Raw genomic sequence first — 25,882 nt, forward strand, 5'->3', positions numbered from 1 at the left:
ATATACGAAAAGGTTCACCTATGGAGTTTGTGTTGGTGATATAAGGACCAGAAGATGATAGTACATGTCAGAAGATGGTCCCATAGTTCACAAGGAATGGTAGTGGTAGCCATTTAATTCTAAATGTAGTGCTGTTTTTTGTGGCATGGACATTTGTCTACTTAGATAAAGTCAAGCCCCAAAACTGCAAAGATTTAAGCATGTGTACAATGAGTGTATAATTTTACATACAAGCGTAAGTCTTTGCAAGAATGAGGTCTCATTTTGCATCATCTTTTCACCATCCAGTGGTGACACATTCAGCTACCAATCTGAACTGAGCACTCTAATCTGAACTGAGCCCCTGCGCTGTTAAGAAGGATGAAAAGCCCAGAGAAGGAGAGCAGTCAACGGGAACAGAGGGAAACCTTCCCATAGTTGGGACCCTCCTTCCAGATGATGTTGGGGTTTCCTCTCACACTGAGGTTACCTCTCCGGGGGAGGGAACTCTGGTCATTCGGAAAAGGCAGGTGTTAGTAATGGGAGATTCGATCATTAGAAACATAGATAGCTGGGTTTGTGATGACTGGGAAAACCGTATGGTGACTTGCCTGCCTGGTGCGAAGGTTGCGGATCTCTCGAGGCATCTAGATAGACTTATGCGTAGTGCTGGGGAGGAGCCGGTGGTCATGGTACATGGAGGTACCAGTGACATAGGGAAGGGTAGAAGAGACATCCTGGAGGCCAAATTTAGGCTGCTAGGAAAGAGACTGAAATCCAGGACCTGTATGGTGGCATTCTAAGAAATGCTTTCAGTTCCACATGCAGGGCCAGGTAGGCAGGCAGAACTTCAGAGTCTCAATGCGTGGATGAGACAATGGTGTAGAGAGGAGGTATTTAGATTTATTAGGAACTGGGGAAACTTTTGGGATAGGGGAGCCAATACAGGAAGGATGGGCTCCACCTAAACCAAAGTGGATCCAGACTGCTGGCACTTAACATTAAAAAGGTTGCAGTGCAGTTTTTAAACTAAGAGATGGGGGAAAGGCAATTGCTGCAGAGGCGCACGTGGATTGGACAGAGATTTCTCTTAGAGGAAAGTCTATTGATAGAGATTCTCTAGGTTTTAGTCAGGAGGAGAGGATGGAAGAGGATAAAGTATGGGCCAGATCAGACGAGGAACATTCACGTAAAGAATCTGACACATCAGAAAAGGACAGACAAATAAACAGTGACAAGCGCTTGTACACAAATGCCAGAAGTCTAAATAATAAGATGGGTGAACTAGAGTGCCTCGTGTTAAAGGAGGATATTGATATAATAGGCATCATAGAAACCTGGCGGAGTGAGGACAATCACTGGGGTACAAAATATATCAGAAGGACAGAACAGGTCATGCGGGGGGGAGGGGAGTGGCACTATATATGAAAGAAAATGTAGAATCAAATGAAATAAAAATCTTAAATGAATCCACATGTTCCATAGAATCTCTATGGATAGTAATTCCATGTTCTAATAAGAATATAACCGTAGGGATCTATTATCGACCCCCTGACCAGGACAGTGATAGTGACAATGAAATGCTAAGGGAGATTAGAGAGGATCTCAAAATAAAAAACACAATAATATTGGGGGATTTCAGTTATCCCCATATTGACTGGGTATGTGTCATCTCAGGACGAAATGCAGAGACAAAATTTCTCCATACTTTAAATGACTGCTTCTTGGAGCTGCTGGTACAGGAACCCACAGGGAGAGGCAACTGTCGATCTAGTCCTGAGTGGAGCGCAGGATCTGGTCCAAGAGATAACTACAACAGGACCACGTGGAAATAGTGACCATAATATAATAACGTTTAACATTCCTGTGGTGAGAAGAACACCTCAGCAGCCCAACACTGTGGCATTTAATTTCAGAAAGGGGAGCTATGCAAAAATGAGGAGGTTAGTTAAACAGAAATTAAAAGGTACAGTGACTAGAGTGAAATCCCTGCAAGCTGCATGGACACTTTTCAAAGACACCATAATAGAGGCTCAACTTAAATGTATACCCCAAATTAAAAAACACAGTAAAAGAACTAAAAAAGAGCCACTGTGGCTTAACAACCGTGTAAAAGAAGCAGTAAGAGATAAAAAGGCATCTTTTTAAAAATGAAAGTCAAATCCTAGTGAGGTAAATAGAAAGGAGCATAAACACTGCCAAATTAAATGTAATAATGTAATAAGAAAAGCCAAAAAGGAGTCTGAAGAACAGCTAGCCAAAAACTCAAAAGGTAATAACAAAATGTTTTTTAAGTACATCAGAAGCAGGAAGCCTGCTACACAACCAGTGGGGCCCCTGGACGATGGAGATACAAAAGGAGCACTTAAAGACGATAAAGTCATCACAGAAAAACTAAATGAATTCTTTGCTTCAGTCTTCACGGCTGAGGATGTTAGGGAGATTCCCAAACCTGAGCCGTCTTTTGTCAGTGACAAATCTGAGGAATTGTCACAGATTGACGTGCAACTAGAGGAGGTTTTGGAATTAATTGAGAAACTTAACAGTAACAAGTCACCGGGACCAGATGGCATTCACCCAAGAGTTCTGAAAGAACTCAAATGTGAAATTGCAGAACTATTAACTATGGTTTGTAACCTGTCCTTTAAATCTGCTACTGTACCCAATGACTGGAAGATAGCTAATGTAACACCAGTATTTAAGAAAGGCTCTACAGGTGATCCTGGCACTTACAGACCGGTAAGTCTAATGTCAGTACCGGGCAAATTAGTTGAAACAATAGTAAAGAATAAAATTGTCAGACACATAGAAAAACATAAATTATTGCGCAAAAGTCAACATGGTTTCTCTAAAGGGAGATCATGTTTTACTAATCTATTAGAGTTCTTTGAGGGGATCAACAAACATGTGAACAAGGGGGTTCCAGTGGACGTAGTGTACTTAGATTTCCAGAAAGCCTTTGACAAGGTCCCCCTCACCAAAGGCTCTTATGTAAAATAAGTTGTCATGGGGGAACATCTTGGGGACATCATCCCCAAGAGGGAAGATCCTTTCGAAGATTGAGAACTGGTTAAAAAACAGGGAACAAAGGGTAGGAATAAATGGTAAATTTTCAGAATGGAGAGGGGTAACTAGTGGTGTTCCCCAAGGGTCAGACCTAGGACCAATCCTATTCAACTTATTCATAAATGATCTGGAGAAAGGGGTAAACAGTGAGGTGGCAAAGTTTGCAGATGATACTCAGCTGCTCAAGCTAATTAAGAAGAAAGCAGACTGTAAAGAACTTCAAAAAGATCTCACAAAACTAAGTGATTGGGCAATAAAATGGCAAATGAAATTTAATGTGGATAAATGTAAAGTAATGCACATTGTATGTATAGTTGGGGTTATTTTTTCCAATATGATGGGGGCTAATTTAGCTACAACTAATCAGGAGAAAGATGTTGGAGTCATCGTGGATAGTTCTCTGAAGACGTCCATGTAGTATGCAGCGGCAGTCAAAAAAGCAAATGGGATGTTAGGAATCCTTAAAAAAGGGATAGAGAATAAGATGGAGAATATCTGATTGCCCTTATATAAATCTATGGTACGCCCACATCTTTAATACTATGTACAGATGTGGTCCCCTCATCTCAAAAAAGATATACTGGCATTAGAAAAGGTTCAGAAAAGGGCAACTAAAATGATCAGGGGTTTGGAACAGGTCCCATATGAGGGGAGATTAAAGAGGCTAGGACTTTTCAGCTTGGAAAAGAGGAGGCTAAGGGGGGATATGATAGAGGTATATAAAATCATGAGTGGTGTGGAGAAAGGGAATAAGGAAAAGTTATTTACTTGTTCCCATAATATAAGAACGAGGGGCCACCAAATGAAATTAATGGGCAGCAGGTTTAAAACAAATAAAAGGAAGTTCTTCACTCAGCGCGCAGTCAACCTGTGGAACTCCTTGCCTGAGGAGGTTGTGATGGCTAGGACTGTAACAGAGTTTAAAAGAGTTTAAAAGAGAACTGGATAAATTCATGGAGGTTAAGTCCATTAATGGCTATTAGCCAAGATGGGTAAGGAATGGTGTCCCTATCCTCTGTTCGTCAGAGGGTGGAGATAGATGGCAGGAGAGAGATCACTTGATCATTACCTGTTAGGTTCACTTCATCTGGGGCACCTGGCATTGGCCACTGTTGGTAGACAGGATATTGGGCTGGATGGACCTTTGATCTGACCTAGTATGGCCTTTATTGTGTTCTTAAGTCACTTAGGTGTTTTGAAAACATTACTCTAGATGTCTAATTTCAGACACCCAGGTTTGTACATTTTTTGGACAAAGCCATTTTAACACTGCGAGAAAATTCTCCCTCCAAAATGCCTTAAATCTGCCTTTCGCTGAAGTAGGGAGTGTGGGACAAAAATGATTTGGAGTTGGCCAGTTCAGTATCAAGACTCATGAACCCAATTTTCTGAAATCATATTAATAGTTTTCTTGTCACCTTCTTTTAAAATCAGGTGCGCTTTCATCTTCCTTGTCTTCCTAGGGAAAATGTTACAACATAGGTTTGGAAATGCCCATTTTCACAAGGCAAGAATTTCTAACCATCTGTAGAGTTTTTTGTTGTCTTAAAAAACATGAGCTTTTGGGCTTAGCTATGTCTTCCTGCCTGTATGAACAGTACTTGTAACATTGTGGGCACTACTGTAATACAAGTAATAAGAAATAAACTTGCATCACTAAAATGGGCAAGGCTGAATGGAGTTTCAGCCTGGCACTGACCCTTGCAACATCTATAAGTCATTCTATTTCTGTTTCCTGATCTATAAAATTGTTTTTGCCATAATGTGCAGAATATATAGACTCATTCTTATTGTTTTGTATTATAATCTTTATAGTAGTGACCCCTACTGGAGAATACATCACTGTTCATGCCTAATGAGTTTACCTTTTTAATAATATGTTCTACTGGGCAGTACATATGCCAGTACATAGTACCTTATGCCTAATGTGTTTACCTTTTTAATACTATGTTCTAGGATCGTCTGTACTTCGTTATGGAGTATGTGAATGGTGGTGACCTCATGTATCACATTCAGCAAGTAGGAAAATTTAAGGAGCCACAGGCAGTGTGAGTGTTCGTTGATTTAAATAAAGTCATTACTAATTTTACACTGCAGCAGAGGGATCAGATGTGTCCAGTATGTACAGTATTATATAGAAATTGGGGCTGTCATATTTTTATCCAGTCTAATAGAAACTTTGTGGGCCTGCTGGTCTAAACACACAGCACATATTGTAGGAGATAGCTTCACCTTGGGGGGAAAAAATTTAAAATCAATGGCGACAAGTTTTTTAACAAGTAAACCAGAGTACAATATGGCTATTAACAATTCACACTAAATGAACAACACTGTGAGAGACAAGAAACAGATTCAGCATTTACTATGTAATTAAGCTTAATTTAATGCATATCCAGTGATAGATACTGTGGTCACACTTTATATTAAGGTTCAATTTATAGATAGTTTTAAGAGTTAATACATTAGGTGTTTTAATAAATAGTTAATCAAATTGTTATATATTGTTATGATGTCCAACAGATCAATAGGGTTGCTAAGCATCTGTAACACCTTCTGATGTACTTTTCTTTAAAATGTACTACTCAAGTTTGTAAAATGCTTTTAATGTCTATTAATAATTTATTAGCATTTTATAAACAGTTTATCCATTAAACCTTAATGTAAAGTGTGACCTGTTCTGTTTTTAAAAATGAAGAAAAATAGCTGTTAAGTTGGAACTTGCTCAGTATGATTAAAATCATCAAGTAAGAGTCATTAAAAAAAACCTTAATTTTAAATATTTGACACATAAAAGACAAAAATGTAAGCATGACCTGACTAAGTACTAAATAAAAACCAGAGTCATCTCACGGGTCAGATCCTCAGCTGGTGTAAATGTACATAGCGCCACTGATTTCCAGCCGGTATATATTGCCATAGCTCCTGACGTCTGTGGAGCTATGACATTGTACACCATCTGATGGCCTGCCCCGTCAAAGAGACTAAAAACAATTCTGAACCAGCATTTTAAGAGCTATGTTGCCTGCTCCTTTTTATTAAATGTAATAATCAATCTTGTTTTTTACTGGCCTTCTTGCATGTAATTGGCACATCTCTGCAGTAGAATCATAGAATATCAGGGTTGGAAGGGACCCCTGAAGGTCATCTAGTCCAACCCCCTGCTCGAAGCAGGACCAATTCCCAGTTAAATCATCCCAGCCAGGGCTTTGTCAAGCCTGACCTTAAAAACCTCTAAGGAAGGAGATTCTACCACCTCCCTAGGTAACGCATTCCAGTGTTTCACCACCCACCTAGTGAAAAAGTTTTTTCTAATATCCAACCTAAACCTCCCCCACTGCAACTTGAGACCATTACTCCTCGTTCTGTCATCTGCTACCATTGAGAACAGTCTAGAGCCATCCTCTTTGGAACCCCCTTTCAGGTAGTTGAAAGCAGCTATCAAATCCCCCCTCAGTCTTCTCTTCTGCAGGCTAAACAATCCCAGCTCCCTCAGCCTCTCCTCATAAGTCATGTGTTCTAGACCCCTAATCATTTTTGTTGCCCTTCGCTGGACTCTCTCCAATTTATCCACATCCTTCTTGTAGTGTGGGGCCCAAAACTGGACACAGTACTCCAGATGAGGCCTCACCAATGTCGAATAGAGGGGAACGATCACGTCCCTCGATCTGCTCGCTATGCCCCTACTTATACATCCCAAAATGCCATTGGCCTTCTTGGCAACAAGGGCACACTGCTGACTCATATCCAGCTTCTCGTCCACTGTCACCCCTAGGTCCTTTTCCGCAGAACTGCTGCCTAGCCATTCGGTCCCTAGTCTGTAGCGGTGCATTGGATTCTTCCATCCTAAGTGCAGGACCCTGCACTTATCCTTATTGAACCTCATCAGATTTCTTTTGGCCCAATCCTCCAATTTGTCTAGGTCCTTCTGTAACCTATCCCTCCCCTCCAGCGTATCTACCACTCCTCCCAGTTTAGTATCATCCGTAACTCTGACTTCAAAAGCTCATCATTATTGTATATACTTAAACTACTTTTGGCAATGATATTGCATAGGGCAGGCAGTTAGTTCAATTAGCTTGAGGTAATTCAGCCATTAACATTTGTATAAAGGAATAATATTTTTATCAATTATTTTAATGATGTGTGAATCTCAGTGTAAATAAATCAGCATTATGAGTCATAAATAATCTGATAGGATCAGGCATTGAGAGGAATGACCTATCCAGTCAGATTACTTACCACATAACTGCCATGCAATAAGTGCACTGTTCTTCTTAATTTAGGAAGAAATGCCCAATTGTTTTACCCTGTCTTGTCAAAATATTATCAAACACTTGATGAATTACTTTGAAAATCAAGTTGATGCAGGATATTATCTTTACTGCTTTATATATACAAGAATGCAATAGCTTCTCCTACTCCTTTGCTTTAATTCTTTGGTGTGGAGAGTTTCAAATACATTTCTGCAGAGGAAAATTATACGTGGAAGATAAGAAAACTGAAATTATGTTCTTACAGGTTTTATGCAGCTGAGATTTCAATTGGGCTATTCTTTCTCCATAAAAGAGGAATTGTTTATAGGTGAGTACTAACTGACACAAGTAATTCCTATTAAAATCCTGGAGAGACTAATGTGTTTGGCTATTTACAGTCTTTTAAAAGATGTTTTTATAAAAAGTAGTCAATTTGCTGTTAATAACTAAACTTCATTGTTTTGTCGGTGATGTTCCTTTAACTAAGGGTGACTGCATATCTTAGCTATGTTGACATCTGCACTCTGCAGCATTCAATTGAAAACGCTTGAGTTCGAAACATTTGTTATATCTTATTGCATTGCATACATTCATGTGTCCTAAAGCGTGTGTTTATGTAAAGGGGTGTGTGTGTGTGTGTGTGTGCGCGCGAGAGAGAGTGAGTGTGTGTGTGTGCGCATGCCTGTATTTGTTATATATTGTCTACCACATTAGTGTAGTTGAGTTAGAATGCTCTAGGTGTACCTTGTGTGACCCTCTAATAATTCAGTACCCACACATTTCTGCAGAAATAAAATGTTGAACATAAGAACACTGCCAATTAGGAATTTAGCATTGTTAGCCTGCCATATATTTTATGAATGAAGATTTTAATATGCAAAGACAAATGTAAAAGACAGCAGAATCAAGAAGGGCATAGTACTTCAATGCATAATGGGATCCTGTGAATAGTAGAGACTGAAAGCTTTGACTCAAGGGCATCAGACAATATTGGTCAGACAGCAAAGCAAAAAACATTGGCCTAATGAGCAATTCTACCTTCTGATTTTAATTTGAGGAACAATTCAGTTTTCATTTTGTTGAATGCTGACCTTTAATTAAGTGATTACTTGTTCATTACTAGTTTAGAAGCTTGACTTAGAGTAGTGATCCTCAAACTTTTTCATAGTGTAGCCAACTCCTTAATAGAGAGTATCCCATGCACACCTCTCCTCCCATTTGTGGTCACATAACATTCCTTTGACACCACAGCATTTATGTCTTGTTAATCTGTAATGAGACTTTTTGGCCTTGTGAAAAAACTTCATCTTACTATCCATTTTTACACTATTCCTGTCAAGCCCCCCTTGGCCTCTCCTCCTCTTCTTCCCCGAGACATACTGCTTGGCTGTATTGTTTCATTGCTGAAGTATCATCTTCCACCCAAAGTGCTTCACAGACTGTATACTACATGATGAAATGCAGCCACTTCTGTGGAGCAGCATACTCAAGGGGGATGATATGGCTGATGAACTCTTGAACAAACCCCTACATTTATGAAAGATACCATGGGATCTTTAATATCCAACAGAAGACACAGAAAAAACTCCCTGTTTTTAAGGCATCATCTGAAAGATTCCCCTCTGTCCACTGTGTGTGTGTGTATATATATAAAAAACACATAGTATTCAGTAATGCAACTGATGTAAGATGACGTTTTTGGTGCCCTAGTTGGCATAACTATTAATATTAAATTACTGTGATTCTTCATAGAGATCTGAAATTAGATAATGTGATGTTGGATTCAGAAGGACACATAAAGATTGCAGATTTTGGGATGTGCAAAGAACATATGGCAGATGGCGTAACAACTAGGACATTCTGCGGCACTCCAGACTACATTGCACCAGAGGTAAACATTTAACATTGGAAGTAGCATACGACTTTGTGAACATTTCACCCAGTGAATATATGACAGCTACAAAACGGCTGTTTTATGCCTAGGACTGTCCTGGCTTCTGCGGGAAGATGTGATACTTTTGTGAATGAATAAAAAAGACCCTTAATAAGATTTTATTTAGGGAATATCTATCTCATGAGAAACTTGAAGCATGGTTTGTTTATCAGATTGAAATTCAAATTTGTGCTCATAATAACAAACTGCTAAGCAAGCCATAATGCCAGCTTGAACTGTCAGTCCAGTTTCATTAAATGTTGTAGCATGCATGCATATAAAAAGACTTGTGCATTTAATTTTAAAGTCCTACAATGCTGACAGATGTTAATGAGGTTGTTATTGGGAGCAAATGTAGCTTCATTAACGCATCTCACCATGGGTTCTCACAGTTGCTATAAAATATATTAACAAGCATTTGCACTATTTTCAGGAACTCACGAGTCTCTTAATTTTCAACAAGAGATTAATGAATTCCTGCAGTGGTTCACCAATTTTCCTGCAAAGCTTCTGCACTGTATTCTGGATAATGTCTGTCTTATCACCTGATACAAAATTGGGCAACCACCTTTGGATTTGAGAAAGCTCCTCCTATTAAACCGCAAATTCAGAACTCTGATGCAGTTGACGTAACAAATCTAAAGTTTTCCCCCAAATTTCCCATTACTATTGTCAGAGTTACCCAAAAACAACATCTGTCTGACTTATTCAATGCAAATTGTAGTCAGATGTTTATAGTCAGGGTTTATAATGAGAAAAGTTTACTTTACCCATATCCACCCAAAAATCTTAGTTAAGTTATTACAGGCAGGGTAGCTCAAGTGCATCAACACAATTACTAAAAAATCAAGTTTCAGAGTAGCAGCCGTGTTAGTCTGTATTCGCAAAAAGAAAAGGAGTACTTGTGACACCTTAGAGACTAACAAATGTATTTGAGCGTAAGCTTTCGTGAGCTACAGCTCACTTCATCGGATACATAAAGTATTTTATTTTATATACAATCTCCTCACTGTACTTTCCACTTTATGCATCCGATGAGGTGAGCTGTAGCTCACGAAAGCTTATGCTCAAATACATTTGTTAGTCTCTAAGGTGCCACAAGTACTCCTTTTCTTTTAAAACATCAAGGAAATTTCTGGCAATATGAACATCCAGAACTACAATTTATAAGTCTTATCAATTAAACATTCTAATACCCACATATACTCAGCCTGCTTGGCAGAAAAACATTACCTTCTCACCTTGAGCATGCAGCTACTCGGCATACTCACAACCAAGTACTGAAACCCCAGCCTTAATTCCAGCCTGTGCAAAATGAAGATGTGATATCAGATGGGAGAGAGAGAGAGAGTTGTACATTCAATAGTTAACTTAGGTATAAGACCAAATGAGAAATAAGGGACTGTAGTCATTAAGTGATTGGAAGATCTAAGTATTAGGATCTGCTGTTTATGTGTATTGAGCATGGACCCTAAATTCAAGAGCACTGATTTAAATCCCGTTTTGCCTGCAAATCTCAACACAACCATAACTCTGGAGCCACAATCCACATCTCCGTAATTAGATCTATGGTTCTGTGTAAAGGCATTTTTTCATGTAAAGGAATTTCTTCCTGATCCAAAAGGCAGCCTATTTTACTCAACACTAGTTAAAATGCGTCTCTGATTGGAGCATTTCCAGCTATAATTTAATATTTGTTAAAGCACAGACGATTTATATGTGGGGAAAAATATTAATTAATGTATAATGTGAATTTTGTCACTTTACTGAAATTGGAAGCAAGACATGTTTTTTTCTTCTCATAGTTAATAGTCTGTACCTGTGTGAAATGTTAACAAACCTTGTGTTTTCATGAATTGCTGTTACTTGCAGCAGGAGATCAGAATAACCCAGGTCAGCATTTCACCTTTTCCCATCAAAATGCAAATGAAGCCAATATAGCAAAGTACACAAAGAAGATAGTGCCATATCTATGGGTGATAGTCTTGTGCCAGCTATAGCCAGAGAAAACATGGTCTGTTGAATGGTATAGTTGAAATGGTGCATTTTCACTTTAATTCATATGAAAAAATTATCCTTTTACCACAACATTCTGTAACTGGAGGAAAATAGTATTTGTTTATATTCGATTTCAGAGCATGCGTGTGTCTTTCAGCCAACTGGTTTTCCTTCATTTCTGAGGACACAACACTAGAGGAAGAATTGTTATCTAAAACTATGCAATGAGCCTCAAAGCAAGGCCATGGTATTGGTGCACCAGCGGCCTAACCGGGTCAAGTTTTTTATAGGCATCACAGCAGAGAAGAGTTTTATGGAGGAATTTGAAGATGCATAATGAGTTAAACTGTAAGGTCTTTGGGGGCTGGGACTGTCTTTTTCTATATTTGTAGAGCGCCTTGAACAATGGGGTCCTTGTCTATAACTAAGACTATGTCTACGCTACCGTGGTAAGTCGGCCTATGCTATGCAACTCCAGCTACGTGAATAAAGTAACTGGAGTCAACGTACCTTAGGTCAAGTTACCGCGGGGGTCTATGCCACGGTAAGTTGACGGAAGAGGGTAGAGTACAGCAGTTGACTAGAGAGCGATCTGCAGTTGATTTGGCAGGTCTTTACTAGACCCTCTAAATCAACCACCGGTGGATCGATCTCAGAGCGTTGATCCCGGCTATAGTTTAGACCAGTGGTAAGTTACCTTGGCACTAGGGAAATATAAATAATGCATAAGAATACCAAGGCACATACTATCTCATTCCCTTTTGCTGGCAAAGGAATTTCAGCATGTTTGTTCTAAGGCCTCCCAGTGGGCTAGATTTTACAGTAGATTATAACTTAAATGTATAAGATACATCCAAAGTGTCTTTATATATTCAGCAATAGAACCTAATTGAATTCAAAGCAAAATTATAAATATGAAGATGAATTCTCATCGGAGGTTTTTGATTTTAAATCTTCCCATTTCCAGTCAGCCAAAGAGGGAAACAGTGGTTTCAGCAGAGGAGGGGACCAATCATCCAACCATCTTGGGAGTGGCTTCTGTGAAAAGTTTCTAGAAGGATGAGATGCAAATCACCATCACCACTCTTCTCACTCTCTCCTCCCTCCACCCTCTCCCTCATTTAGCAATATGGAAAGGGCATGGTACTCATGATCCCCTGATACCTATTCATGACCCCACTCTTTTTGTGGGAGGTGATTCCCAGGTCGACAATGAATGCAGTACTGTAAAATAATGGGTTTCCTTTATTTGTCTTAGGAAATTTTGCATAATATTTTTAGCTCATGCATAGTGCACATTGGACAAAGGGGGTATTTTTACACATACAAGTTCAAGATTTGAGAACTGTGCAAAGGTTAAAATAATTGTATGCTTGGTGCAACCAATTCTGTCGGGCAGGAGTAAACTGATTATCCTGTATGGAATTTTCATTATTGGGCTGAGCTGAAATATAAATATTTATGGCTGTATTTCTGATAACCTTGAAATTGATTAATGGTGCAGTATCTCCTTGGCTGGTCACCAGAGACTGAGGGAGATGCATGTCAAAACCAGTATTAATAAAAAAGGGATTCTAATAGCTTGTACCACAAACTTCTCTCTTGGGCACAAAACAAAATCCCAAGAGTTAGAATCCTTGCAGTGACTGAAAGGTTGATTCTGAGAGACCCCAAAACAATGTTTTTTTTTAAATGTTAAAAAAACAACAACATGTTCCTGCCAGGAGTATAGCAGGTTGATAACTATTTTGAATGCTGGAAAAGTGGACTTTGACTGTTGCTTGTGGCAGGGATACATATTCCTTTTAAAAGCTGAATTTATTATTATAGCAGTAGTAGTCATTTTATTGGATCATTTGTATTTATATTTCACTTTGTACCCAAAAGGATCCCAGAATTCACACGCTGTGTAGGGATCTTTTCACCTACCACTGAAAAGCAGCCAGTTCTGAGACTGAATGTGACAATGGACTCACAGTACACAAACCATTTTAATGACAAGAATTTAGTGAAGGAGGGAATTACTTGAAATAGTGAACTAATTAATTTTAAGTGTTCTTGATTCTACAGTGAAGCAGGAAACTAGCCCATGCACAAAATAGCAGCATTTCAGTACTACCCTGTGCCATTTGCAGTTTACAGCAGTCCATTCACACTGACCAGATTACATCCAGTGATGAAGAGCTTCAGCCCTTTAGAGGAATTATGCTTTCCTTTAGGACTTTTCTCTCTCAAGGGTAAGGACCTGTCCTTTTATTGTGTGTGTGCACAGTGTCCAGGACAATGGGGTACAATTACTAATTGGGTTCTTTAGGGCACCACCACACCCAAATAATAATGATGAGTTCTGTCTATGCTCTCAGCTTTTTATAAAATCCTATTAGATTTGCAAATACGTTAGTGTTATTAATTATCAGAGTTACAATAAAGGGTGATGGGGAAACAATGGGTAGGAACCTACCGCTCTCCCATCCCTCCCTCCCCCATTGAGAAAGTGTTTTGAATCTGCTTCTCTTCTCTCTCTCCAAACTCCATGAGCCACATCTTGGTGAGGAAACAGATTGGCAAGATTTGTTTACTGTTGGATTCAACAGATTAGTCTCCATCTCTGAACATGAGGTCAGAGCTTGCCAAATTTCTGTTTTATCCTTTATTAAGAATTACCACTTTCTGCCAGGGCTGCCTCGTTACTCAGGGAGGAATTGACACCTGCCACATTTAGTAGCTTTTGCTGTTTTAAAAATATATATATTTTTCTCTTGAAGTGAGTATTGACAGTTTGACTTTTATATGACTGGAAAGCCAAAAAACTGAGAATCTTCCCTACATATTTTGCACAACCTGAACCAAAATAACTGCACTCCTTCCCTGCCCCCACCAAATTATTGCCCTTCTTTCAAGTCCAGATTTTTTCCCATTACATTCCCAATTAGTGCTTTGAATAGCTCCAATTTATGTGTGAACCAAGCTGCCAGTTTCACTGTGAGTGATGGACAGGTTAATAAATTAACATGGCAGGTTACTCTTTTGCATTTCAATTTTACCATATCTATAAACCCATATTAGAATTTAGCTAGTAATTCACATGGGACATACTTAATTAGGGTTGTGTTGTTGTTGTTTTAAAATCTTTTGAGGGGTCCAAAAGGTGCAACAAATGCATCATTCCACCTGCTCTGCGTTGTCATGGCATCACCTAGGTTTATTTCCCCAATTTGAGGGGAAAACATCATTTTATTTTCACTGTGCCAATAATTCCTGGTGGCTTTGAGCTGTGGTATATACTAGAAAATTCCACATGTTCAAGAATTGAGTTCTAATATTAAACGTGAAACCATATTTCTCAGGATGAAACCAGTTGGGACACCACATTCCAAGGTTCAATGAAAGAGTTTAATAAGCACGTTGAGTGGGATTTTCAAAGAGCAACTAAGTCCCTTTCAATGGAATTTGTCTTCCTTAGGTGCCTTTATAAATCCCACCCTTTGATCCTACCTGCATCTTATTGACTCTTTCAGCATTCCTGGAGGGAGGAGATACTGCATAGTTTCTTCAGTGTCTTAGACACAAATTTACAGGGTAAATGAATAGTCAGCATCAGCAGACAAGTGTTTCTTGACCTTTTCCATACCAAAACCCCATGTTAAAATAGCAAAAATGTTCTGTTCTTTCCCACCCCCGGCCATCTGGCCATGGAGAAAGGGAAGATTGTTACTTCCACAGACCTATTTGGTACCCCCAGGTAGAGAACCCATTGGATAGACATTTTAGAAGGATTTTGCCCCCTCTGTTACATGGATTTAATATTTTGTCTCTAATTTTCTCTAATTTCAGTTTACAAAATATCTCTAATTAGGCTCCTTGCAAGGAAACATACTAATTGTAAAAAATATTCTGTCCTTGCATTTTAACGACCTTTTAAAAATACAGCCATTACTCCGTGGCTGAAAACACTCTCTGATAGGGTTGGAATTTTTCCAGTACAGTGAGGTATTTTTTAACATGTTTTATGTATAAAGGCCAGTCCTTTCTTCTGGTTGAAATTTTGAAAGTGTTTGTTCTTTGAAGTAGCAACACTGATTTTGAATAGACCCCCTGAGAACTTACTGGTGAGTGGAAAATACATTGAGAGTAATCAAGTCTATCAACCGCTATAGCAGGAAGTAGGTGGCCCCAAGTGTATGTTATAAGGCCCAGTATATGTGATAATTGCAAAAGAATTGTAAAATTAAATCTGCATTTTTGTAGCCCCTTTCATCTAAGAATCTCAAAGCATTGTACCAGCAGTAAATTCATTATGCCTAGCTATAGAGAAGGAGGTAGGTACAGAAAACACAAATGACATGTGGTAAATTATACAAAGTCAGGGAATAGAATCCAGGAATCTCGATTCCCAATCCCCTGCTCTGACCAGTAGACGTTTTCCGAACTTAAATACAATGATTTACATGTTCCCCCACAATTTAAAAGGAGCTCTTTAAAATTCTTCTCCATTTTTTTCTAGATTGTTAGTTTAATTAGAGGTTCATATTAATAGCAGTTACCACTGAATAAAAAAGAAAAAATACACTGTATTCTAAAAATTAGTTTTCTACAGTAAAGTTAAGATACAAACACTGTAATTTAGATGTCCTTAGCTACTCATTTCAGCTGCTAACTCATGAGTAATGTATTTCAGAGTGACTTATTTTGAGTTTCTTTGCTAAGAGACAGATTGCTAACTTCCAGATCATGTCCTGTTATTACCCTAGTGAAGACAATTATTTGCAGATAGGTTCTGAAGTCTTTGGGTAGTGGCTAAGTAGCGCTGTTTTGTTGAACTGATAATTAAGTATTTTCCTTACTGATTGCTGGTTTAATTCCTTTACGAGACTGCTGAGAACCTAGGGTGTGTAATCTGCACTAGTCTCAGCAATTTGTTTCACAGAGAATGAAAAACACGTGGTAGCAGGAAAAGGAGACTAAATTAAGGAATATTTAATAGTGAAAGGACAGTATCTCATTGTCTGATTATTCCTCTGAAATAGACGAATTATGGTTTCAGGGTCAACTAGACTTGCCCCCAAACTAAATAGGAGAGACCTGTATTAGAGGAGAAATATCCAAGAATGTTTCAGAACATTCCCTTTACTGGAGAAAAATGGAATGGGTAATCTCTTCAGAATTACTAGAAATCATTAATAGTTAAGATACAAACAAATGATGTTAAACTGAAATGGCATTTAGATCTGAGACTGTAACCGACTGTATGCTGCAATGCACCTTTAAAATAAATTAGCACTGCCCTTTGAAGAAGTGTGTGTTGAGTTTGTACATCCACCAGACTTTCGTAATGTCAGCACTCAATATGCACTTATGTCTAAAGTCTGAATTGAATCCTGGGTGAAAAATACTTGGAAATTGTCATTAGTCTGAATGGCAGAAACCTCTTTCCTGTTGGCATAACTGGTTTCCTGATTTCAGATGAAGAGCCCGAGACTTGTGTAGCACGGTGAAACAAAGCTGAGATTTTCAGGGGTCTTGCTCACATTTTTGGGATTTTTGCCTCTTTTTAGAGTGGGTCAAAATGTAAATATTACAGAGTAATGAAATTAAACTCTGAATTGTTGATACCCTCCGAATGAAGTGAAAATGATTATTTGATTATTTAACATGAATGGCTTGATGAAATCATTCTGGTTTCTTGTGTACCATTACTCTACCTGCTTCGTTATTTTCAAAAGCACATCCTGAATCTTTGAAGGGCCAGATTTACAAAGGTATCTAGATGTTTAAAGAAGCAAAAGGCACCTAGTCAGATTTTCAAAGGCGCTTTAATGGGAGTTAGGCATCTAACCTGCTTTAGCTGCTTTGGTAAATCCTTCTAGGTGCCAATTGGCATTTTTATGTGCCTACATACCTTTGTAAATCTGGCCCTACAATTCTAACACGAGGATCTGGATTCTGTGCTGTAAAGTGCATAAATCCGAGTGGGATTTTGACCTCAATAAGGATGACAGGATTGGGTTCTCTATGCATTTCAGTGGCATGTATTTATCTCCATAAGTCATTTATTTGATTCACCGCTGACCTTATTGAACACAGGTATTTTTATTTTCATTATTTCACAGATTATTGCTTATCAGCCCTACGGAAAATCAGTAGATTGGTGGGCCTACGGCGTGCTGTTATATGAGATGCTAGCTGGCCAGGTAGGAATTATATTGCAGCTGTTCTTCAAAATCTAATGAGAGGAACTTTACAAGGCAGTGCATAATAAACGGAAGAAGTATTATGCAACTGTGAGAGAGCCCCTGGAAACATAATAGCAGAGTTTTTAGGTACTCTTCATGGACGGTAAGGCTCAGAATCATCACAGTGTTTTTGTATTGTGTGCCTGGGGGCAAAGCAGAGGGCTTGCTGCTCAAACCACAGTTAATTACAGAGCCCTTTCCCTGCACGTGTAGTGTGATTCTGGTCACCAAATTACACAACTGAAAAAGCAAGTTCTGTACTGCAAAGTGTAGTTGAAGGTAACAAACCAGCTCTAAAGAGCTCTGGTGTTCTCTCGATGTGGGGAAGATTTATGTAAGTGATTCTCCTGAGAGAGTGAGCTGGAACAACCACAGAATTTATTATATGTACAGTGTGTAGCCAGCCTCTCTTGTTCCTTCGCATGCTTGATTAGGGGACTGGAACACATGAGTTATGAGGAGAGGCTGAGGGAGCTGGGATTGTTTAGCCTGCAGAAGAGAAGAATGAGGGGGGATTTGATAGCTGCTTTCAACTACCTGAAAGGGGGTTCCAAAGAGGATGGCTCTAGACTGTTCTCAATGGTAGCAGATGACAGAACGAGGAGTAATGGTCTCAAGTTGCAGTGGGGGAGGTTTAGATTGGATATTAGGAAAAACTTTTTCACTAAGAGGGTGGTGAAACACTGGAATGCGTTACCTAGGGAGGTGGTAGAATCTCCTTCCTTAGAGGTTTTTAAGGTCAGGCTTGACAAAGCCCTGGCTGGGATGATTTAACTGGGAATTGGTCCTGCTTTGAGCAGGGGGTTGGACTAGATGACCTTCTGGGGTCCCTTCCAACTCTGATATTCTATGATTCTATGCCAAGTCCCAGTAGATTTCTTGACTTCTCTTGTAACAGCTGAACACTGTGTGCTGCTCCTGTCTTCTTTTTCCTTTCAAATTCTTCCAAAGATCACTGTGCGTCTGGTCTGTGGCCATCTCCAATTACTTGCAGATTGTTCTGTTGCCTCAACATTTTTGTATTTTATGACAGAAAAAAGATGTGAGAGAAACTTAAGATATTTAACAGTACTGTTACATCTGATGTTCTATAGATGAGTTTCGGGTTTATCTACAGTTTTGGGTTTGCATGTAAAAATCCACCAAAATGACTAATAATCAGAAATAAATTGGAGAATTTGGAAATGTAGAATCCAGCTGCATCGGATAATGTTGGGAGATCCCAGCTTCTTGTTTTCTTATTCTTGCGGAAGTCTGATATGCTTGTGTATTTATTGAGTCTTAAGTCTTTTATATAGCATTATCTTATTAGGATTTTCTGCATTTACAGTAAGTGCTAAGTAATTCCTCCAGGGCTTCTTGGAAGATGTATAGCTCAGTGGTTTGAGCATTGGCCTGCTAAACCCAGGGTTGTGAGTTCAATCCTTGAGGGGGCCATTTAGGGATCTGGGGCAAAAATTGGGGATTGGTCCTGCTTTGAGCAGGGGGTTAGACTAGATGACCTCCTGAGGTCCCTTCTAATCCTGATATTCTATGACTCTATGTAGATTTGTTTGCAGATAAATGCATCAACATTTGTTTTAATTATGATAGCTGCCTTGAATATGTCTTCAAAAAAACATACGATTAGGCCCAGCAATCTGTAAACATTTATTTGTTTGCATGAGCTCTTGTCTCTGTGTACATTGTAACTAACTGGTGCTTTCTTTTCTGGAGTGTTCTTTCTGGGTGATATTCACCCCTGTGCAAAGGGCCACTTGAAGGCCTATGCGACACTTAAGTCCCACTTAAACTCTTAGTTCAGGGTTTATGTGGGACTTACGCAGTTCCCATGGATCTTGTGCTGGTTTTCTTCATCCTCACACTGTCTTTTAACCACAAATGTAGCCCATACTTGTGACACTGTCTTCCCCTCACAGAAACACTATTTACCCATAAATCAGATGGGAGCATCATTGGAATTACATGACACTTTAGATCAAAGTCATTGAAAGTAATGGCCTAAATCATGTACTGATTAGATTGTTTTAGGGTGGCTACAGCAAGGTAACTTTAAAAAGATCTCATTAAAGATAAACAAACCCTTAGATAACCAGCATTGTTGAGTACATTGTAAATGTAAAACTCCTCAATAATGTATCTGCTTTTCAGTAAATAAATAGCATTTATAGGGAATTAAAATTAACACCACATGATTTTACCTCATTTATTTTCCTTGCGCAGCCTCCATTTGATGGGGAGGATGAAGATGAACTCTTCCAGTCCATAATGGAGCATAATGTGTCCTATCCTAAATCGTTGTCCAAAGAAGCTGTTTCTATCTGCAAAGGGGTAAGCAAGTTGCTTCTGTATCATGGGGTCCTTTTTCAACAGTGTGTGTTAAATAACCAAAGTTTGTGGAGTTTGACTGAGTTTATACCACTGGGCTTTTCCAAATATAAACAGTGTCCAGCCCGGATTTTAGGCAGATAACATGGATGATAACTTGCATCCTCACTTGGCCTCTGCCAAAGGTCAGGTCTGCAAGAGTGTGAACTCTTGTTTATTTTGTGGTAGGGAAAGATTTCAGAATCAGTTACAGCCACATACAGAGCAGAAGTTACAAATGGGGTGGTTGTGTGAGCCTTTCCCGCCTCTTAAATTGTCTGCACTGTGAGTCAGATCAGGCAAGGTGCCAAGCTGTCTCAGCTCTGATAGGTTCCAAATGGGAGCTGACCCTACGCAGCACTTTGCAGGAGGCACACTACAGCACTGGCCCTGTGTGTTTGACCTGATAGGAAGAACTGAAGGAATTAACAGGAGGGACAAGGTGGGTGAGGTAGTGTCTTTTATTGGACCAATTTACACAGAGCTGTGCAGCTCAAAAGTTTTCTCTTTCACCAACAGAAGTTGGTCCAATAAAACCTATTACCTCACCCACCTTATCGGTCTAATATCCTGGGCCAACACAGCTACAGCATCACTGCAAACAGTCAATTAAAAGGAGTCATTTTAGAATTTAGATAGAAATTAGCCTGAATGTAAACCTCCAGCCTAAACACCAGTGAGTGGTGAGGAAATTCTGATCCAGGTCCAAGCTTTGTGGCTTAAGGTCATCTCTGATTGTAGGCTATTTTAATGGGGGGTTTGGGGAGCGCATTAATGTGACTGCGGAGAATTAGCTAAGTAAAGTTTGTGTTGACGTTTTTCTGACTCAGTATCATTCCCTGGAGCACCTCATTTCTGTAGCTCTTCCCAAATGTGAATTTCAGATGTCTATTACTTCTTCACCTGGATGAAAATTTTAGTGCGTTTAAATAGACAATGAATTTGGCATCTGCTACCCCAGTTCAGTGTGTCCTTTGGAACTGCATATGTAGTACGGTCGCTGACTCCGTTTTTTTCTTTAAAGATAAAATCATTGAGAAAATGAAAAGAGATTTGATTTATCACAATATATGCAAGGCCATTGCAACATAGCGTAGGAATGGCATAAATGTCTATATCTCAGGATTGAAATTACATAATCCTCCTTCTGCCACAGGTTCAAATCCTATTGGGATCAAGTTAGATCTCCCTTATAAAAAAGAAACATGATGTTCTTTTATGCTATTCACCCAGATTGTTATCTCAAGATGCAGTGTTTGCCATTCATTATTGTAGAATACTCTAGTTGCTGTACATGAGGGTCCATTTTTCATATTCAGAGAAATTAAATTCTGTACAAGTACAGTACTGGTGGGGTATTTTGCCTGAGGATCCTGTATCCTCTGGGGAAATAGGAAAAATCCCATGTCATTTTTCCTAAAATGAAAAGTTTGTCGTAGTGTTTTAGCCAGACTTTGCTCTTTTCCCCCTTACTCTTTGCATTGCCCTTTATGTGAATTGTGACACTCCCCGTCCCAGAAGTGGCTACATTTCAGAGTATCTTTTCTGAAGCCCTTTGCAGTCCTCAAGGTAAAGGATGCTACACAAGTGACACAAAGCTAATCATGTTCATAAGGGAACTGTCCAGATAAATATCACTGTAGCCTAAAGTCTGATCTCCTTTCTTACATTACAGACAACACTTCACATTATTAAAATGAAAGAATTTTAAAAGCTGCTTTTTCTTTTCACTGTTTAATCTCCTTGCTTACATTTGGTATTTTTCTCGGTATTTCTTACGCTGATTTTCCTGTTCTCCTATATTAACAAGAGTGCCACAATGTTTGGGTTGTAAGCATTAAGGGAAATGTTGTTTACATTTTAATTTTAAAAATAATGTTCATTGCAACTGTGGGGGGGAGGAGGAGGTTTAGCTAACACAATTGAAAATTCTGGCTCTGATCTGGCCTGATATCCCTTTTCCAGCCATCCTGTCTTACATAATAAATAAAATGCAGCATTGTTTAAGAGTTTCATCTGAATTGAGATTGAAGATTACTCAGCTGTGATGTGAAGCTAGGCAGCCAAAGCCCTTAGTTCTATGAGAGCCAGCCTTGAACCTTTTGCTAGAATGATTCACCTGGACTGTAGGATCACTGTATAGCTTGGATTTAGCATCTCTCAGTACCCATTGTCTGCTAACACTGAAGTGTGTTTTATAGTCAAACTGCTTTAATGGCATTCCCAAGTGTACTAAGATATTGTCACAAATGTTCCACAAAAGTCACACACAGCTGCATTTATGCTCACACAGCTCTCTAGATTTTTCATTATTAGCAGATTGAGTAGACCCCTCCCATGCAAAAAGTCTGATACTGCTGATATATTTAAAAGTAGAATTTGCATCCAACAAAGTACAGTGCGATCTCATAATTTTTGTAGTTAGAGGGTCCTATCAGTTTATAATGGACAAAAACGGCTTTCCTAAATCTCAGCTATTGGAATTCCCTCTGTCTATAACGGACAGATATTTTCTTCACAAAAGATACTTTCTGAGCATCTAGTACTCTGAAAAAGGGCAAGTTCAGAGCAGTGTGGGAAAGGTGTCAAGCACAGAAGTGACTCTGAGGAGTTAGATTTAATTTCCTGCTAACATCCTTCAAATCCATATGAACTTCCTGAATAGACCATCATTCAAGGTGAATGCTACTTTGCTGTGTCTGTGGAACATTTTTGTGATTGAAATGACCCAAGGAGACATGTTATGTCCTTTCATACCCTTTTAAAATCCCTTTCTCGGACACGTGTAGTCTATGAGAATCCAGCAACAGAGCTTCCTATGTGACACCCGGAGAGTAGAATTCAAAGCAGTACCTCCAAGTGCAGACAGTGCTGCTACTGTACTTATTTTTGTGATAGGAAATGTTATTTGTGTGGTGCTGTACTTTTCAACAACATACAATACTTAGCCTCAACTGGCCAAAACCAAGGAATCCTGCTTGCTCTTCAGCTTGTAACTTCTGGTTGGCAACTGTACAACCAATTCACAAGTCTTCATTTTTGGCAGGGGTTATTATTTTAGAACAGAATGTAATTCTAATACAACCATAAGCAACACTTTCTGATGTCACTAGCTGTCAAATTGCACATTTGAGGAAAGTTAACAGAAATGGTGAGCAGCTGTTTTAAGCTTGAAGAACAAGGTGTTTCAAACCTAATGTACATTCTGTTTCCTTAAATCCCTTTGGCTCCCTGTTTTGTATCATTGCTGTTAACACAAAGTATGATAAAATGATCATCTATGTACATGGACTAGTTTAATCAGGTGAACAAAGATATCTGATCATCTTTTTCAAAAGTAGGTGCCAAGATATTGACTCCTAAATCCATATTTACTAGCAAAATTTTCCCAAAAAGGAGACTACCTTTAAAACCCAACATTCATACTGACTCACCTAAATAAGAGGCTTGATTGACATAAAAGGGACCGCTGGATGTACAAGATTTTTTTAAAATCAAGCTACTTGTTTAGCTGCCTAATATATAAACTTAAGAGTCTGACTTTTAGCTCTATTTTTTAATATGCTGGCTATACATACATTGCTATTAAAGTGATTAACGTATGCAATTCAGTAATTTAAGAGAGTTTTATTGCAGTAGTTATCGCAACTATTCCACTCATTATATTTCCCATTCTGTAGATAGGGCATATGACAAATACTACAGTAACATCAAATAAGGAAATGCAGTAAATGCTCATTTATTAATGGCACCCACTGTACTAGAATAAAGAGATTTCAGGAGTCCCATAATATTGGTTGAGGGCTGCATCCCTTAGTTGCCAGTGCTCATACTCATTGGCTGCTCATTTCCTTGCTAATTAGGGTACACAATACTGTTTCAAAGTGTGCATTATTGCTCCTTTTTGTGAGTGTGGTTTTCCTGTGCAGCTGGTATTTAATATTGATCAAGTTGGTATTCAGGGTGGAGGAGGAGAAGCACAGATTAGTTACTGTCAGGAGGCTGCCAAAAAATGACAGATGTGGTAATGGGGTGTCCAGAACACACACAGAAAAATTATCAGGAACTTGTACTTTAAATATTTCAGTGTAATGGAATTTATCAAGTTTAATTGATTGCTGAAGCCGAATAGAGCCTGTTCTGGATATGTACAAGACTACATTGTAATAACAACAGGCTGAATTCAGACATGATGAATGCAGATGTAATTCCATTGTGCCTGCCTATACCATGCCTAAATTTGTCCCTGTATCGGTAAACTTTGTGTAACAAAAGAGGAGAGCAGGGTTTAAAGTGTGGCCTTTAATTTCAGTGCCTACAGGCAATCTCTAGCTTTGAAATAAAGAAATTAACACTTTAAAAATAAAGTATAGCTTTTCACAAGGATTTTATTGCTGAGCTACATCTTGACATGAACAATAACAGTTCCACCTGTGGACAGTCTGTTACTCTTTCATTCCAAAAGTCACTTTAATCATTTGATGTTTTATTAATTTGTAGTTAATGACAAAACACCCTGCAAAAAGGCTTGGCTGTGGGCCTGAGGGAGAGCAAGATGTCAGGGAGCATGCATTCTTCAGGAGAATCGACTGGGAGAAACTGGAGAACAGAGAGATTCAGCCGCCATTCAAGCCTAAAGTGGTGAGTGAGTCACGGGATGGCTCCCTATTAAAATGCGCTGTTTGCAGTCAAGCCTCTCTGTGGTATGAGGCTAATGCTAACTTGACAGCATTGCAAGACGGCTGTATCCCAAAAGGTGGGACGTTTCTTAAATCAAGCCCTTTGATTATGTCAGACTGCCAGGCAGTGCCGCTAGGACTACTCCATGCTCTAGCCAGTGTAGTTAGGGCATCATCAAAAATACCACAGAATCATTGCTGAGTTCCTGATAGGAAGCCTCTGATACAGCTGTGCTACGTGAAAACACACGGTTGATTAAATGGAAGTCAATTTGCAGAGATTTTCTGTACAATAAAATCCCTACTTCCTTAATGCTTCCTATCTATGTTTGGCTGAAGTATTGTGACCTATTCTTTTAGACTCAGGCCTTGTCGGTTATCCATGTATTTGCAGCTCAGAATTGCAGTACCATAATGTTAGCTACACCTGAACACCATTCGGAAACCTCATGCAGTGCACAATTCAGCGGCCTGCCTACTTTTGATGGGGTTTCCCCAGAGGGAGCGCCCAACACTTGTTCTCCGCGATCTGCACTGGCTTCAGTTTAAGGAGCTAGGTTTTAATCTGGAAAGCTCTAAATGGCATGGTGCCTATTTACCTGAGAAATTGCCCGTCTCTTTGTATGAGGGTCTGGCAACTGTTTCACTGAACACTTGAACGGATAGCCCATGGTATAACTGTACAGGGATATTTTCATTAAATAGCTTCAACTTTGGACTGTGCTTCCCATATTGGTTTGACAGAGTCCAAGTTGGTTGAATTTCCAGGTTTGCCACAAGGCTCTTCCCCGCTCAGAATTTCTTTCAGCTTGTAACATGATTGATAAACAAAGGCTTGTTCTTGATGCAAAGGAGAAAATAGGTTAAATCTGAGGAAGAAGGAGGCCAAAGCTACCAGAGACCCCTGGAAAATGTCTTACTGTAGCAGCTCTCCTCTATAACACTTGTTTTGTTTCTATTTAGTAGCATAACAAGATGAAAGGAATCTATGTAATCATCCTCCATGCAGATGGATGGGGAGTACATGACAGTATAGTATAATTGTTTTATCAGCATGAGTCTGGGTTGGCCACATTACTCAGGAGTGATGAAACCTTGAGTGACGATGGTCATCACAAAGCTTTATACGATACCATGCTATCATGTATTTCTGCACATGTTATGTGTTTTATAGAAAAACAATGTTAGAAATGCTTTGGAAAGGTTTTTTTTTTTTTAATGTTATAGTAACTGTAGAGGCAAATTAGATTAAAACTCTTCTATAAATGAATGACCTGAATAGCTTGCCTTTGCTGTGAGATCTGATATTTGGGTACATTTCATGGCTGGAAGTAAATGCTGTGTGTTTCATTAGAATCAACCCTTTCCGATAAT

The 25,882-nt window shown here is 39.0% G+C and overlaps 1 protein-coding gene across 1 annotated transcript in view; it reads left to right on the forward strand.

Annotated features, from left to right (window-relative positions):
• PRKCA (protein kinase C alpha) overlaps positions 1–25,882 on the forward strand; it is a 324,537-nt gene that overhangs the window by 281,686 nt on the left and 16,969 nt on the right. Inside the window, exons 11-16 of the mRNA XM_078848471.1 lie at positions 5,002–5,093; positions 7,564–7,626; positions 9,051–9,189; positions 17,340–17,420; positions 19,686–19,793; positions 24,330–24,470. Coding sequence (XP_078704597.1) covers positions 5,002–5,093; positions 7,564–7,626; positions 9,051–9,189; positions 17,340–17,420; positions 19,686–19,793; positions 24,330–24,470 — 624 coding nt within the window. The remainder of the gene's footprint in view (positions 1–5,001; positions 5,094–7,563; positions 7,627–9,050; positions 9,190–17,339; positions 17,421–19,685; positions 19,794–24,329; positions 24,471–25,882) is intronic.

The sequence above is a fragment of the Lepidochelys kempii genome, chromosome 14 (assembly GCF_965140285.1).
Source record: "Lepidochelys kempii isolate rLepKem1 chromosome 14, rLepKem1.hap1, whole genome shotgun sequence".
NCBI classification, from domain to species: Eukaryota; Metazoa; Chordata; order Testudines; family Cheloniidae; genus Lepidochelys; species Lepidochelys kempii.